Source organism: Dromaius novaehollandiae, chromosome 9 (genome assembly GCF_036370855.1).
Source record: "Dromaius novaehollandiae isolate bDroNov1 chromosome 9, bDroNov1.hap1, whole genome shotgun sequence".
In the NCBI taxonomy this organism is placed as follows: domain Eukaryota; kingdom Metazoa; phylum Chordata; class Aves; order Casuariiformes; family Dromaiidae; genus Dromaius; species Dromaius novaehollandiae.
In genome coordinates, this window is record NC_088106.1 from 26,460,020 (window position 1) to 26,473,125 (window position 13,106).

The 13,106-nt window shown below is 52.0% G+C and overlaps 2 protein-coding genes across 3 annotated transcripts in view; both read left to right on the forward strand.

Moving 5' to 3' along the window:
- GPC1 (glypican 1) overlaps nt 1-7,907 on the forward strand; it is a 180,047-nt gene extending 172,140 nt beyond the window's left edge. Inside the window, exons 6-9 of the mRNA XM_064516962.1 lie at nt 1,725-1,844; nt 2,497-2,630; nt 3,752-3,927; nt 4,240-7,907. Coding sequence (XP_064373032.1) covers nt 1,725-1,844; nt 2,497-2,630; nt 3,752-3,927; nt 4,240-4,457 — 648 coding nt within the window. The 3' untranslated portion in view covers nt 4,458-7,907. The remainder of the gene's footprint in view (nt 1-1,724; nt 1,845-2,496; nt 2,631-3,751; nt 3,928-4,239) is intronic.
- Nucleotides 7,908-10,947: 3,040 nt separating this feature from the next.
- Nucleotides 10,948-12,926, forward strand: DUSP28 (dual specificity phosphatase 28). Of its 2 annotated transcripts, none has more exons than XM_064516964.1 (2): nt 10,948-11,796; nt 12,698-12,926. In XM_064516964.1, the coding sequence occupies exons 1-2, from the start codon at nt 11,287-11,289 to the stop codon at nt 12,809-12,811; spliced, it is 624 nt and encodes a 207-aa protein (XP_064373034.1). In that variant the 5' UTR covers nt 10,948-11,286; the 3' UTR covers nt 12,812-12,926. The 2 variants fall into 2 exon arrangements, with proteins under 2 accessions (XP_064373034.1, XP_025965554.2); XM_026109769.2 differs by having other exon boundaries at nt 10,959-11,754.
- The last annotated feature ends 180 nt before the right edge of the window (nt 12,927-13,106 follow it).

Consider the following 13,106-nt stretch of genomic DNA (forward strand, 5'->3'; position numbering starts at 1 on the left):
TGAGAAGCCTACTAATGCCCAGCTTTGACTTAGTGCAGACAAAACACTTTCTGAGAGGTTCACCCCCGCAGGGCTCAGCAAATTCCCGATGGCTCTGGTTTTGAGTGCTGCAGGGTGAACAGGTTAAGGATATCATTGCCAGATGAGCTCAGGACCAGCTCAGGCCAGTCCTGGAAGTTTTATCTCTAACAGTGAGGGCAGCAGGCTCAGGCTGCAGCTGAGGGCTTCTAAAATTGCCAACCTAAAGCTGTCCCTGGGAAGGGCACATGTGGGGTGCCTCAGCTCCCTGCCCCTTCTCCCTGCTGCCATGGCACATACCGTGCTGGAAGGGAGCGCAGGGATCAGGCCCGAGGCATCCCTCAGTCCCAGAGGTAGGTTTTGGAAAAAGGATTCAGTCCTTAAGAGTCTTTAACAGTTAACGATTAAGTCCTTCGGTTTTCAAAGGTGGATTTTTTTGCACTGAGCAAAGGGGACAGATGAACTAATCTGCTTGGTACAGAAGTGCCCTAGTCTGTTGGACTCATCTGGTCAGCAGGACAGTGCGCCCCGGGAGGGGCTTTCTGGGCTGAATGTCCCTCAGACACACCGATGAGGCTCACTGTCACCTAGGGGACTCTTGCCAAGATTGGAACTTCGCTGATGGCTTTCAGGATCTGCTAGCAGAAGCACTGAGCAGCTGGCACAAGCTGTGTTATCGATACTAGCTAGCATTTGAGTTCTTGATTTCTCTGCATCAAAGGGATTCTGTGCAAAGTCAGATTTATCAGTAGTGTCTGACAGCACACAGGTAATTGGATGAAACATGGAGCCACCTTTTCGAATCAGATGGCATTCTTCATAAGGGCTGCTGTTTCCTGAATCAAACGGGCATTGTAAAAAGCACTCATGACCTTTAACATTTGCTTAAATTTGGCTCTCTGAGCACACCAGTTACCATAGCCACAGTGAGACTCAGCTGCCTGAACACTAGGTATCTGCAGGGGAGATGTCACTCTCTGGACTCGTCATGGAAATACAGAGAAACAGATCCTTCATTTCGTCCTAAAGGAGAGACCAGAGGAGCTGTGCCTTGGCAGCGCTTCTGCTCTCCTTTGGCTGAAGGGACTCTGGCAGGTAGTTGGGGTAAGAGGCGATATCCAAAGTTAAGGAGTAAATCAATTTTGGCCTCGAAATGTCCAACCTGACAGATCTTGACGCATCTATTCTGCTATACGCGCTTGGTCCAAGGCAGTGTTAATTTGAGGAACGGTGCATGGCTATTGCAGCAGTCATCGGAGTGGTCCCACCCCAGCCTGTTGTCCAAATGAATGAACCTCACATGCTCTGTAACTTTGAAGCCCACACCTCTGGCATGATGAATGTGACCAACTCCCATCTTGTTCTTCTCAGACTTCCCAGAATTTGTTTTGAATCGTAATAGGAACAGATAAACTTGCTAGAAAGAATTTAATATCAACAGTAGTGAATCATCCAAAAGCATGTGCCAATTTTGTGTTTGTGCTGAACATTTGGCCTGATAGTGGTAGCCAAAAGTAGTTCCAGTCTGCTGAAAATAAGTCATGGCGCACAAGTAATCTGACCGAAAACTAAGCCCAAGTCTCAGAGATCTTTTAAGTAGGAAATACAAAAATACTTAAAGGAAAAAAAGAACATAATCATGCAGTGATAATGAATTAAGGAAAGAGTATCAAACCACAGACTAGCGAGTTTGGTTTGTTTTTCAGGTTTTCCAAGGCTGTGGAAATCCCAAAATCAACACAAAAGGCTCCAATAGCGAAGATAAGAAAAGGCGGGGGAAGGTCACGTTAGAAGCAAAATCGTCTGCGGTATCGCTGGAGATGCTAGTGAGTTTATCTTTCAAACTCCTTCCCCGCTGGCATCATGCGTGCCGGGGCGGTGCCGAGCGGCTCTGCGGGGAAGCAGGCGTCAGCAGCATGGAGGGACTCCCGCGCTAGCCTGGCCCTGCCTGGGGCTGCTGGGAATGCGAGTGCCCACCAGGGACGGTGCTGGGTCCTGTGGACAGAGGCGGTGTGTGGAGCCTACCATGATGTTGGCCAACTAGGGAATTCAGTTCCTGCAGCTTTGCTGCTCTCTTGGGACCAGTCCTTTACAGACCCTTTGGAATCTGTGGCCAATGGGCTCCATGATCCCTGCAGTCCCTGTGTCTCTTCTGCCAGTGGCTCCTCGGTCACAGACGTATGCCTGTCCCACCTGACAGAGCCCTGCTGCCTCCTGCGAAGGCTCCTTCTCACCATTCCTCTCATGGCCCAGAGAGCTTCTTCTCCTGGGTCTCCTTATGGTACCAGAAATGTCCTTCAGCTTTGGGTGCTTGGGTTGCAGGCTGGTACCTAGGGGAAAGTTGGTGATGCTTCCCTGTCTGCATAAAAACAGGCTGTGTGATATTATAACGAAAAAAAAGCCCGAATCCTTGTCCCTTCCGCAGCACTGTCCCCCCGCCAGAGCTCTCCTGGCCCTGAGCACCCTCTTTCTTCACAGGTTTTAGATGCCAAAGGGAACCTGACAGCTCTCAAGTCTCACTGGGTCACCCTGCCCAGCGTGCTGTGCAGCAAGAAGGTCACGGCTGGCTCGGCGGCTGACGACAAGTGCTGGAATGGGATGACCAAGGGCAGGTATGCGGAGGGGGTCAGGACAACACCGTTGAGGTGTTGGTAGAAGACAGTGACACATCTCCTCAGCTTCCCTCAGCCAAACCACCTTAGCCCCTCCATTCCCACCTGCTGGAAAAGGTCTCTCCCTGCCCAGGGCAATGACCTATTTCTGAAAAACTGCTACCTGGGAGTTTCGAGTCTGTTGTTATTTTGCTGTGTTTTGGGGGTTTAGGCATCAAAATGCATGTGCCATGGAATGACTGTGTTGTTTTGTACTACTTAATTAATTTTGCAATACCATGTGCATTCAGACCCGCTGGCAGAGGGATGGATTTGCGTCTGCAAACTCCAGAGCTGCTGCTGGGAATTGCATGCATTTCTTTCTAACCATGCTTGCTTTGAAATGCTCTTCCTCCATGAGAGGTGGCCTCCAGGTGAAATCCAGCCGTTGCAGACACACCTCCCACCGGCGCTGATGGTTAAAGGGCGGCTGCGAGGGGAGGTCAGAAACGTGCCTTGCTCCGTTCCCTGCCATGGGTCTGCCCGTCTCTGCCAGCCCAGTGTCCGCATCTTCGGTGCTTCAGCATGTCACTGCATTGCCAGCAATGTCTCACTGGGTGGGAGGATTCGGTAGTCCAGGGCATCAGTCCCAGCTGTGTTTACCAGAGCCAGGCATAAAGCCATAGTCTCCTGAGGTGGCCTCAGGGTGAGGCCCAGGCTCAGACAGGGCCCGGCCCCTGGCAGCAGAGCTTGGCCATCCTTAGAGCTGGCCACCTCGCAGCAAACGCGAGAGCCTGCCTGCCCCAGCACGGTGCCAGCATTGCCCCCCGCAGCCGTATGGGTCCCATTTGTGTGGGCTGCCAGGGGCTCGGCTCCCTGCCCGCTGCGGTCGCCGGCACTCAGCCTCCTCCCCTGCCCTTCTGGGGAGCTTGGGAGCCCAACAGAGGTACTTGGGGGCCTCATCCTGCCCCTGGGCACCGGGGAACATGCATGGCCCGCTTACATACAGAGGATGCTCAACAAGCCGGCACCACCAGCCTGAAGCTTTCTGTGGTTCAAAATCCATGGGTTATCACTGGCACCAAAGGGAGAGGTGAGCTTGTTTTCAGGGAGGCACCGAAACCTGTTGCTTTCCTTCGTAGTTACCTGCCTGAGGTGATGGGGGACGGCCTGGCTAACCAGATTAACAACCCAGAGGTGGAGGTGGACATCACCAAGCCGGATATGACCATTCGTCAGCAAATCATGCAGCTGAAGATCATGACAAACCGGCTGGGCAACGCCAACATCGGGAACGACGTGGATTTCCAAGACGCAAGTGAGTTTAGCAGAAGTCCCAGGGCCGGGGAGGGGACCACCGGCAGGTGGGGGGGGGGGGGGGGGGGGGGGCGGCCAAGCCTCTGGTCCTGGCGGCCTGTGGAGCCCCCACGGGGCCGTGACGGTGGTGGCCGACCCACAGCAGAGGGGTCGCCGTGCAGGGGGGCTGGGGGCTGCCCACAGCAGCGCAAGGGGCCTTGCACACGTTTCTCCTCCGCGTTGGCCCTGTCGAGCCAGGCGAAGGCCAGGCCGCCCTGCGCCACGCTGCCACGAGGAAGGCCGGCCCGGCTCACCACGGCCTCTCTCTGCGCAGGTGACGACATGAGCGGCTCCGGGAGCGGTGACGGCTGTCCTGACGACGTCTGCGGCAAAAGACTCGCTAAGAGCCCCAGCACCAGGCAGCCAGAAACGCACGCCATTCCCAAGCAGTCGGGACACGGCGTCAGTGGGGCCAGCTGCAGATCGTTGCCTTCTGCCTTCCTCATCCTCCTTTCGGTGGCTTTTATCGCCGCGCAGCACTTGTGGCGGTAACTCGCTAGCACAGCTGGGAAAGAGACTGCGGCCGAGGGCTTCACTTTGCCAAAACCAACCACCCGACCGACCGACAAAAAGGACATATTTAATTCACCTTGGCAAAAAAAAGGAAAAAAAGAAAAGAAAAAAGAAATGAGGGAGGAGAAAAAGGTTTCAGTTGTTTGCTATTTCTGGCAGTGCTCGAGCTGTGCTCTTCTTTCTTGGTCTCTTCCCCAATGCTGGGCCCTTCTTTCCGTACCTCATTGTTTTAATTTTGTTACTGCCCCGAACGGGCTGCGGGGGCTGAACCGAGCCTTCGCAGCGAGGCCTCCCGGGCCGCCCGGCGGCAGCCGCTCCGCTGCCCGCAGCGGGACGTGCGGTTCCCCGGTCTTGTCCCACAGCCGTCGGCCGGAGCGCTCCGTCGCGTGCTGCTGTGTAAAGCGCGGCGGGGGCTGGAAACGCCGCTCGTCGGACGGAGAGACTGCGACCGTCGGCGCTTCTCAGGCGCTGCGTTCAGGGGCTCTTTGGGGGGTTTCCTCTGTGTTTCTTAAGCAGGCAGGGATGCTCCTCCACTTCCACCTTTGTATGTAGTAGGGGTGCGAGCAGACTTGGTGGGTTGAGCTGAAACAGTTTGGCAGTGGCTGTTGGACCCAAAAACGCAGAACTCCCTTTTTCTTTGGAAAGGTCACAAGTGGATTTCTTGACTAGAGCTTGTAGCTGATGACAATGTTAAATGTAGGTCTCCTACATCTAAGTGACTGGGAATGAGTGTTGGGGTGGGGTTTGGGGTATTTTTTTCTTTGCATGCTAGTTGGAAAGCCATTTTTTTAACCCAAGTAATAATGGTCCAATTTCTACCTGCAGTGCAGTACCGTGGTAGGTAACTGAGAGATGAAAACACGCACAGTAGGATGCTTCGCTTGACAGACAGGTGTGCTGCCTCTTCCTCCTCTGGCCCCAGCCGCGGCCGCGAAGGCCTGTTTTTGGTAGTAAGAAGGACCGGGGACTTCGGCGCGTTGCGGCCGGTTGTGAGAGCTCACGCCAGGCGCGTGTGGGCGCGAACCCCGAGCGGCTGCCGTGCCGCGGGCAGAGAGGGGCTGCTGGTTCGTAGCCCTGGGCAGTGTCTGTGCCCAGAAAATGGACCCACAGGTAGCACCTATGGGGGAGGGGGGTATTTGGGGTATTTTTCTTTTGGTGTCTGTTTGTCTTGTTGCATCATTGTTTTTTAAGTGAATTCCTGCTTTCCCTGGCCCCCTCCCCATCCTGCCACACACTTCTCCTCGCTGCGGCGGGGACGGGGGACTGCAGCCCCGTTTCGGCGCGGGGCATGGGCCGGCGGGGGGGCTTAGCGCCAGGTTCGGAGTTGGGGGGTGGTCAGTGAAAGGTATAAATATCCTCGTGTACCTGTAGGGGTGTCTGTGCTGGTAGAGCTGTGTGCTTTGGGGTTTCCAGAGGCTTGTTTAGCTCACAGATGCGGCAGGCGTCGGCTGGAGCCGTAGGGTTAGCCGGGGTTGTAGGTGCGGGACAGTCTCCGTGACCATTTGGGCAGTCACGTGCCCGAAGGTTGGGCTTCATTCTTACAGGGTTGTGTTTGAGCTTCAAATGTGCTTGTACCGGGGAGAGGGAGGGCAGGAGCGCGTCTTCAGTGTCAGGCTGCCGTGCGCAGCAGACGTTGGAGCATCTCCTGCGTCCTGCCGGAGGAGGAGACGCGGCTCCGTGCTGAGCAAGCACGGTGGGCTCGGGGGTCGGTTGTGTGCTAAGAAAGGAACAAAAACCCCAGTTTTTCACATTAGCAGTTTCTAGAATGTGCAATTTAAGGGAAGGCGAGAACTTGAGGCAGGCCACGCCGGAGGGTTGTCTCCTGCCCCGCTTCCTCGTGGGGCCGGGCAGCGAAGGCGGTGGCTCCCCAGCCCCGGCAGAGAGGGTCGGCCAGGTTTGACCAAGTGGTTGTTTCAAGACACAGTGACCAACTGTGTAGCCTTTCTGACCTGTGCTGCCCTTCTAGTCAGGTTAAAACTGATCTAATTTAGTGGGGTTTCAAAAATGGGAGCCACAAAATTCTTCCAAGACACGGGCAGTTGGCTAAGGGACAGGTAACGCTACGAGACCCATCAAAACCCTGGGGCGGAGACACACAACACATGGGTGTAGACAGAGTTATTTACTTCTAGAAATACGTCAAGTTCCACATTACTTTTACTGGTCTAAACAAATACTGTCTTTTTTTTTTTTTAAACAGTATTGCCAATAAAAAATAGCCTTCAGTTGCATAAATTCCCACAACCGATCCTGCAGAAACTTTACATGCAAACGCAAGAGAGGACAAGGCATTAAAACATTGTACCCTCTGCAAAAAAAAGCGGGGGGGAGGGTTACTTGGGGATTTTAAAAGAATGAATACCAAGGTCAATGTTTTGCTTTACAGGAAGATTCGGAAGTCTTTGCCATTTCCTTTTCCATGCAGTGAAAGTTTGCTGTCAGGCTGTTACACTCCAAGTTTCTTACGGGCGCAAAGGGGAACACCTTAAATGCGAAGCCAGGAATGTGTTGTCGGTCCACTTAATGTTTTAACCATCTAATAGTCCACATTATTGGTCCTTTTGCAATAATATAACTTCACAGTCCACATTAATGCGGGAAAGCCTCAAGAAACAATTGTTATGCAGAAAAAACCCTTCCTAAAATCTGCCCCTTTTTGCTGGCTTTATGCTCACACTTCTGGTGTCCCTCGGGGCCCTGAGGTTGACTCAGTCTTCCTGCGGGTTACAAAAATTGGGGGTCACACGAAGCCATCGGCATCCCACAGGGGTGTGGCGGTGACACCAGTGACAAACGTCCCCGCGCTGCAGATGTCCCTTGTGGAGGGACATCCACGTGCGTCCTGCAGCCAGGGAGCACCACTGGCTTTGGGCTTGTTGCTTCAAAGGGGAGCAGAGGTGGAAGGGGAAGAAACCTTCGCTTCGGTGTTCCCGAGGCGGTGACTTGTGGTGTTTTGGGTCGGAAAAGCCTTGTTCTGTCAAGGGATGCTGAGGGGGTTCATGCTCTGGTGAAGAATATGAACACAGCCCCCGTCCCTGCAACGTGGAGAGCCAGGAATCATGGATTTTCAAGTGTCTCTGTCTTTCAGCCTGCTCTTTTGTGCCATAATGTGTATCTTTTAACTAAGGGTGAGGGTTGTTAAAGGCTTTGAGAGCGCAGCTACTTATCATTTACAAATGACAAACTGCCTGTTGTTTTCCGGTGGGCTTGGTAGGGGCTATGGTATAACAAAATATCTCAAGTCCACCTTTGCTTTAAACAGATGCATTTCTATCTGCAGGAATAAGAATTATTTCACTTATTGGCATAGCTGGACAGTTATCTATTTCTTTCTGTTACCGAGGTACTTGTAACTCTCTTGCACTGTTTATCTAAAGTTGAAATATGTTCTTTGAATCCTTGTATAAATAAAAAGGCTGGAGACTTAAATCTGTAGTTGCAGGGCAGTGTTATTTCGTCTCCATTTAAGTTGGGTTTGCAGGAGGGTTTTTCTCGTTTCCCCCCCCCCCCCCCCCCTTTTTAAGGCATGGATAAAGGCCAGGTCAATAGTCCCGAAGAAGGAAGTCTTGCTTTAAAACACAGGGTTTGTGAAGGTATAGTGCAAATATTGGGAATATGAGTTTTCCCTACAGTTGATGCTGTGTCATCCAGACGAACAACTGCTAGGATTTGATGGATGTGGTGTATGTGAAAACAAGATAAGCCAAGTTTTAAATCATCAAGGCAAGTATTCTAAGCATTCTCTTTCTCATGTAAATGCACAAAAAAGTCACAATGTAATATCACGAGGAATCAGTATTAGTATTTGCCAATGCAAAGTGTTGTGCTGGTTATTTGCTATGACCCCGTAGTGGTGCAGCTGCTGGCAGAGCTCAGCGCAAGGAAAGCAGGGCGCTGGCCTATCACAGCGACGTGGCTGCTCGATCTCGAGCGAGTGCTGGAGACTGAAGCGGTGCAGCAGGTTCGTGTTTGCATCTCCGCTGTTCTCCGGGAGTAGGGCAATGCAGGAGTCAACGCAATTCATCGAAAGCAGCTAGTGAAGTGTTTCTGAGAGAGACTTGGTAACTGGAAACTAGTAAAAGTGCATCTGCCTGGAAGCAAATATCACTTAGATTTAATAAATTGAGTGATACCCTTGAGTCGGTAGGTATTTCTTCAGTGTAATGTCCTGCAGTTACAGCTATTTATATGCCACATGCACAAATTTATATCAATACAGACATATGTAGAAATGTTGGTCTTCTAGGAAAAAGTTGTTTACAGACCTCCTTTGCCTCCTGTATGTCTAGTTATGATTTTAAGTGATGGCCCTTAGAGCTGTTTGTGTATTAAACTATTTTTATTGGTTTGTTAAAATGATGAACATACATTTGCAAATTAACTCCTAAGAAACTGAGAAAGCTGTATGGCCAATGCAAGCGAAGACCAGCTTCGGCTTCCCAGGGACGAGGAGCTTCAGGGGGACCCTAAGGGCACTCATGTACCTGCAAGGAGGTCACCAAGGAGATGAAGCCAGGCTCTTTACAGCAGTGCATGGCAGGAGACCAAGGGACTATGGCATAAATTGAAACGAGAGATTTACACTGGCTATAAGGACAATCCTGTTCACCTTGAAGGCAGACAAAAGTAGGGCAGGTCCAGGCTGACCCACACCATCAGCAGCAGTGTCTGCACAGGGCCACTGAAACATAAAACCAGGTGAAACCCCTGGTGAGATGGCACAGCTCCTGGCCGAGCAGTGACCTTCGGGCCAGCTGTAAGCACCAGGACAAGCCACAGCTGGGGCTGGTGGCACCCGAGGTTTGCACCACACCTCTACCACAGCAGCACCAAGAGCAGAAACCCCCGGAGCAGCTCCAGCAAGATCTGGGACTGAGACATCAGACCGCTTCCAGCAAGGGTATGAGCAGTTCAACCAGCTTCTTTCAGAGGAGTGAGATGTCTCCATAGCCACGACATGGCATCTGAGGCGCTTAGCTTGCAATTACCCTCCCCATAACGATGACCAGCCTTGTCCTAGTGCCGCCTCCACTCTCGGAGATGTTGCACTTCAGGGAGGAGGGAAGGGACAATCTTCTGGGCAGGTTCATCAGCCTTTCCTTGATGAAAGGACCTTCATCAAGGCAGCTACAGCCAGACATCTTCCACTCTAGGTGTGTGGCTATCAGCCTGCCAGAGCAATGGGAAAGCAAAAGTGCTATGTGAGAAAGGCCGCGTTGGGGGGGCAACGACAACCAGACATTGCAGCAGCCCGAGTTGCACCTGGCCAGGAGCCTTGCAGATGCCTGCAGCCTCACGGGTGGGAGGGAGCGCTCCCGGTGAGGCAGCCGGCTAAAGCCTCGCTTCCCCTTGCAGCTGCATGGGACTGCTGGCTGGATGGGGCAAGAACCAAGGACTCTTGCTCAAGCAAATCAAAACCTAGGAGAAGTTTCCAAGGGCGAAAACCTAAATCAGTAGCAGTGACTGCTAAATGGAAAGTAAGGAAAAAAAAAAAAAATCAGATTTTTTTTTTTTCTCCCCAGCCTCCACCAAGTGCAATGGAGCAACTGCCACCTGCTGCCACTCGGGTCATTAAGTGTCATTTTTTTTTTTTGATCTCACCTCTTTTTTCCTTTCCAATCATTTGCAGTCCTCCTTGCAAGATATGTGGATTATTTGCTACTGAAAATTGTAATGGGAGGTGTTAGTGTATTAGGAGTTGAGTTAATGATGATTTTAATAACATGTTATTATGAGTTAGTGTTTACAGAAAATACAGGACTTGGAGAGAGTTATTATTATGGCATTACATATTGCTGTTTTTTCAATAAATGGTTTCATACTGCCTCATATGATCAGGTAGGGCTCTTGCCACATTACTGCTGCTGGAGGAGCAGTCATATCACAGCCCAGCCTGAACTAGTGAGCTTAGCTTATTAGTGACCCTAAGTGGTTAATCATAGCTGCCTTTTCTTGGGTGAGCAGCTGTTCTGCTTTGCATCCCTCCTGCCTGCCCAAAAAGGCCACGCGCGATTCTCTGTTAAATGCCTTCTACTGTATCACTTTTTTTTTCCCTTCATTTGCTACAAATACCAGTGACTCGGCCCTTTCTGGGGGCAGCTGTTTGCTATTCCCCTTCCCGCGCTTGTCCTGTGCGGGGCATCTCGGCCCCGGCCCCTCCGGCAGCTCGTCTCTCCCACAGCGCCCCGCCGGGCGGTTTCCTGAGGTCGGGAAAGATTATAGCTGCCATCGCTATCTTTCCCAGCAAATAATTTACTCTCTCAAAGAGTGAAATTAGCCTGGCACAACTACTTTCGATGAAACTGTGCTGTTTTTTTGATCGCATTTTCAGACTATGCCTCATGCACACGGGACAATTAGGGCGTCATAAAGTACTGCCATAAACTTTGCTTTTTAAAGTGGCCCCATGGAGGGATCGGGGCCGGCTAACGGCATGCGTGCATGCACGCACACACCCCCACGCACACGCACACCCCCCACGCACACGCACATCCCCACGCACACAACCCCTAAGCTCTGGAGCCTGCAGCATACTGTGTCAAGCAAAGTGGCTCTGCTTAGTTATAGCACCATTATAGAGCATTTTCTGGGCACTTGAAGGACTTCTGTGGTGGTTTGGGGGGGGCTCTTGGCTTTCACTTTGCCTCAGATCAGTATTATGTCAGTGCTGATCGCAGCAGCAGATTTTTCTGTGCTGATGATAAGGGTTTCTTGTTTTTTCTTTTAATTAGTATCGTCTCTTTTTGCAACAAGCCGCTATCAGAAGAGGCAAAGCTAATTGGTTTGCAGCCGCCCTGCGGCTGCAGCGATGGTGTTCATGCCTGGAAAGCCTCGCTCGGGCTCTCCCGGCACTAGGACCTGCCTGGCTCCCGGGCCGCGGGCACGGATTAAATATAGCACCGCGGCGCAGGCGGCCCGGGAGCCGGCCATGGCCCCGCTGTGCCCGGTGGCGGCCGGGCTGCTGCTGGGCCCGGCGCGGGCCGCCTGCGACCCCGCGCTGCTGGGGCACCACCGAGTCACCCTCTGCATCAACGTGTCCCGGCAGCAGCCCTTCCCAGGCCTCCCGCACCTCCGCTGCATCCGCGTGCCCGTGTTCGACGACCCCGCCGAAGACCTGTACCGGCACTTCGACCGCTGCGGCGAGGCCATAGAGGCGGCGGTGCGGGGCGGCGGCACGTGCCTGGTGTACTGCAAAAACGGCCGCAGCCGCTCGGCTGCCGTCTGCACGGCCTACCTCATGCGGCACCGGAAACTCACGCTCAAGGAGGCCTTTGCGGTACCGTACCCATGCCCAAATTTGCATTTAGACATCTCTGGGGTAAGAAATGCAATGCTTATTGCGGGTCGCGACAGCTCCCAGCATTGGTTTGGTGCTCTCACCTGTTTATTAGCAGATATTTAGCTAGTCTCTATTTGCATAAAATGCTGCTGTAAACTTTTCCACCGCCACCTCTACTTGGACAAATATGCATTCCAAACTAGGTTTCTTGCACAAATATAATTACCAATGCAAATAGGCTTTAAGCACTGGTAGCAAAATCTGCATGCAGAGTTGGCTAGTTATGTGACCCTTCCCACTAGCATTTGCTTATTCATGACACGTGGAGTTAAAGTCAGGGAATGTGAAGCAAGTTAGTTTGGGGGGGGGGGGGGGGATCAAGCTATTTCCTGTGGTTGTTTTGCAGGATTTGCTTTTAAAGCTATTGTGTACATAGTCTGTCTGTCCGTCCGTTTTTTTTTTTTTTTGGGGGGGGGGAGAGAGAGAGCGCGCAAGAGAGCGAGAGAGCGAGAGCGAGAGCAAGAGCGAGAGCGAGAGAGAGAGAGACTCACTCTCTAAAGCCTTTTAGACTTCCTCCATCCAGTAAGTAGTACATGATTACAGTCCCTAACACAGGTACCCAGTTTGCACCCACTAGACGCAGGCTCAGGAGCAGGTGTCACTTTCCCTTAGTGATGAGCGGCTCTTGCCAGGCTTTGCGAGGGCCGCGCGCGTGTCCAGGCCGTTCGACGGCCCTTTCTCGTGTCCTGCCCAGCCTGCAGCAGGGAATAATGCCAGGCGGTTTCAGCAAGCACAGCGTGAGGGCATCGCACCAAAATAGCACTTCATTGTCCCATAGCAAAACCTAAACCAAAGTAAATCTTCTCAAAAGCCTAAGCAGAAGAAATCAGGCTGCCTGCTGCCCTGCCCTGTTTCTGCAACGGCTCTCCCTTCTCTCCAGACCGTGAAGGCTGCCAGGCCAGAAGCCGAACCCAACGCAGGATTCTGGGCTCAGCTGCAGCGATACGAAGAAGAGTTACAAATGCAACGGCAGTCTGCTGAGCAAAGGACTTAATGCTCTTCAAAACAGCATCACGCAACATTATTTTAAAAGAGGCTTATGACAGAAAAAAAAAGAAAGAAAAGAAAAGAAATCACTGCCATGTTATATGTCACTAATAAATAAAAGACCTTACACCCCAAAATGAGATGATGGAGCATTAAAGTCATTGAGAGACTTACTACTGAAGGTGCAGGGGAAAGGGGCTGATAAACAGGGGAAAGCAACAGAAAAGTGGTGGAAGGCCTGCAAACAAAGTTACCTTAAGCATTTATTTTCCTTTGCATGATGCTGAATATGATAATAATGC

Coding starts and splice junctions, on each gene's coding strand:
- DUSP28 (XM_064516964.1), top strand. CDS start 11,287: ATGGTGTTCATGCCTGGAAAGCCTCGCTCGGGCTCTCCCGGCACTAGG. Junction 11,797..12,697: donor TGCATTTAGACATCTCTGGG/GTAAGAAATGCA, acceptor CCTTCTCTCCAG/ACCGTGAAGGCTGCCAGGCC.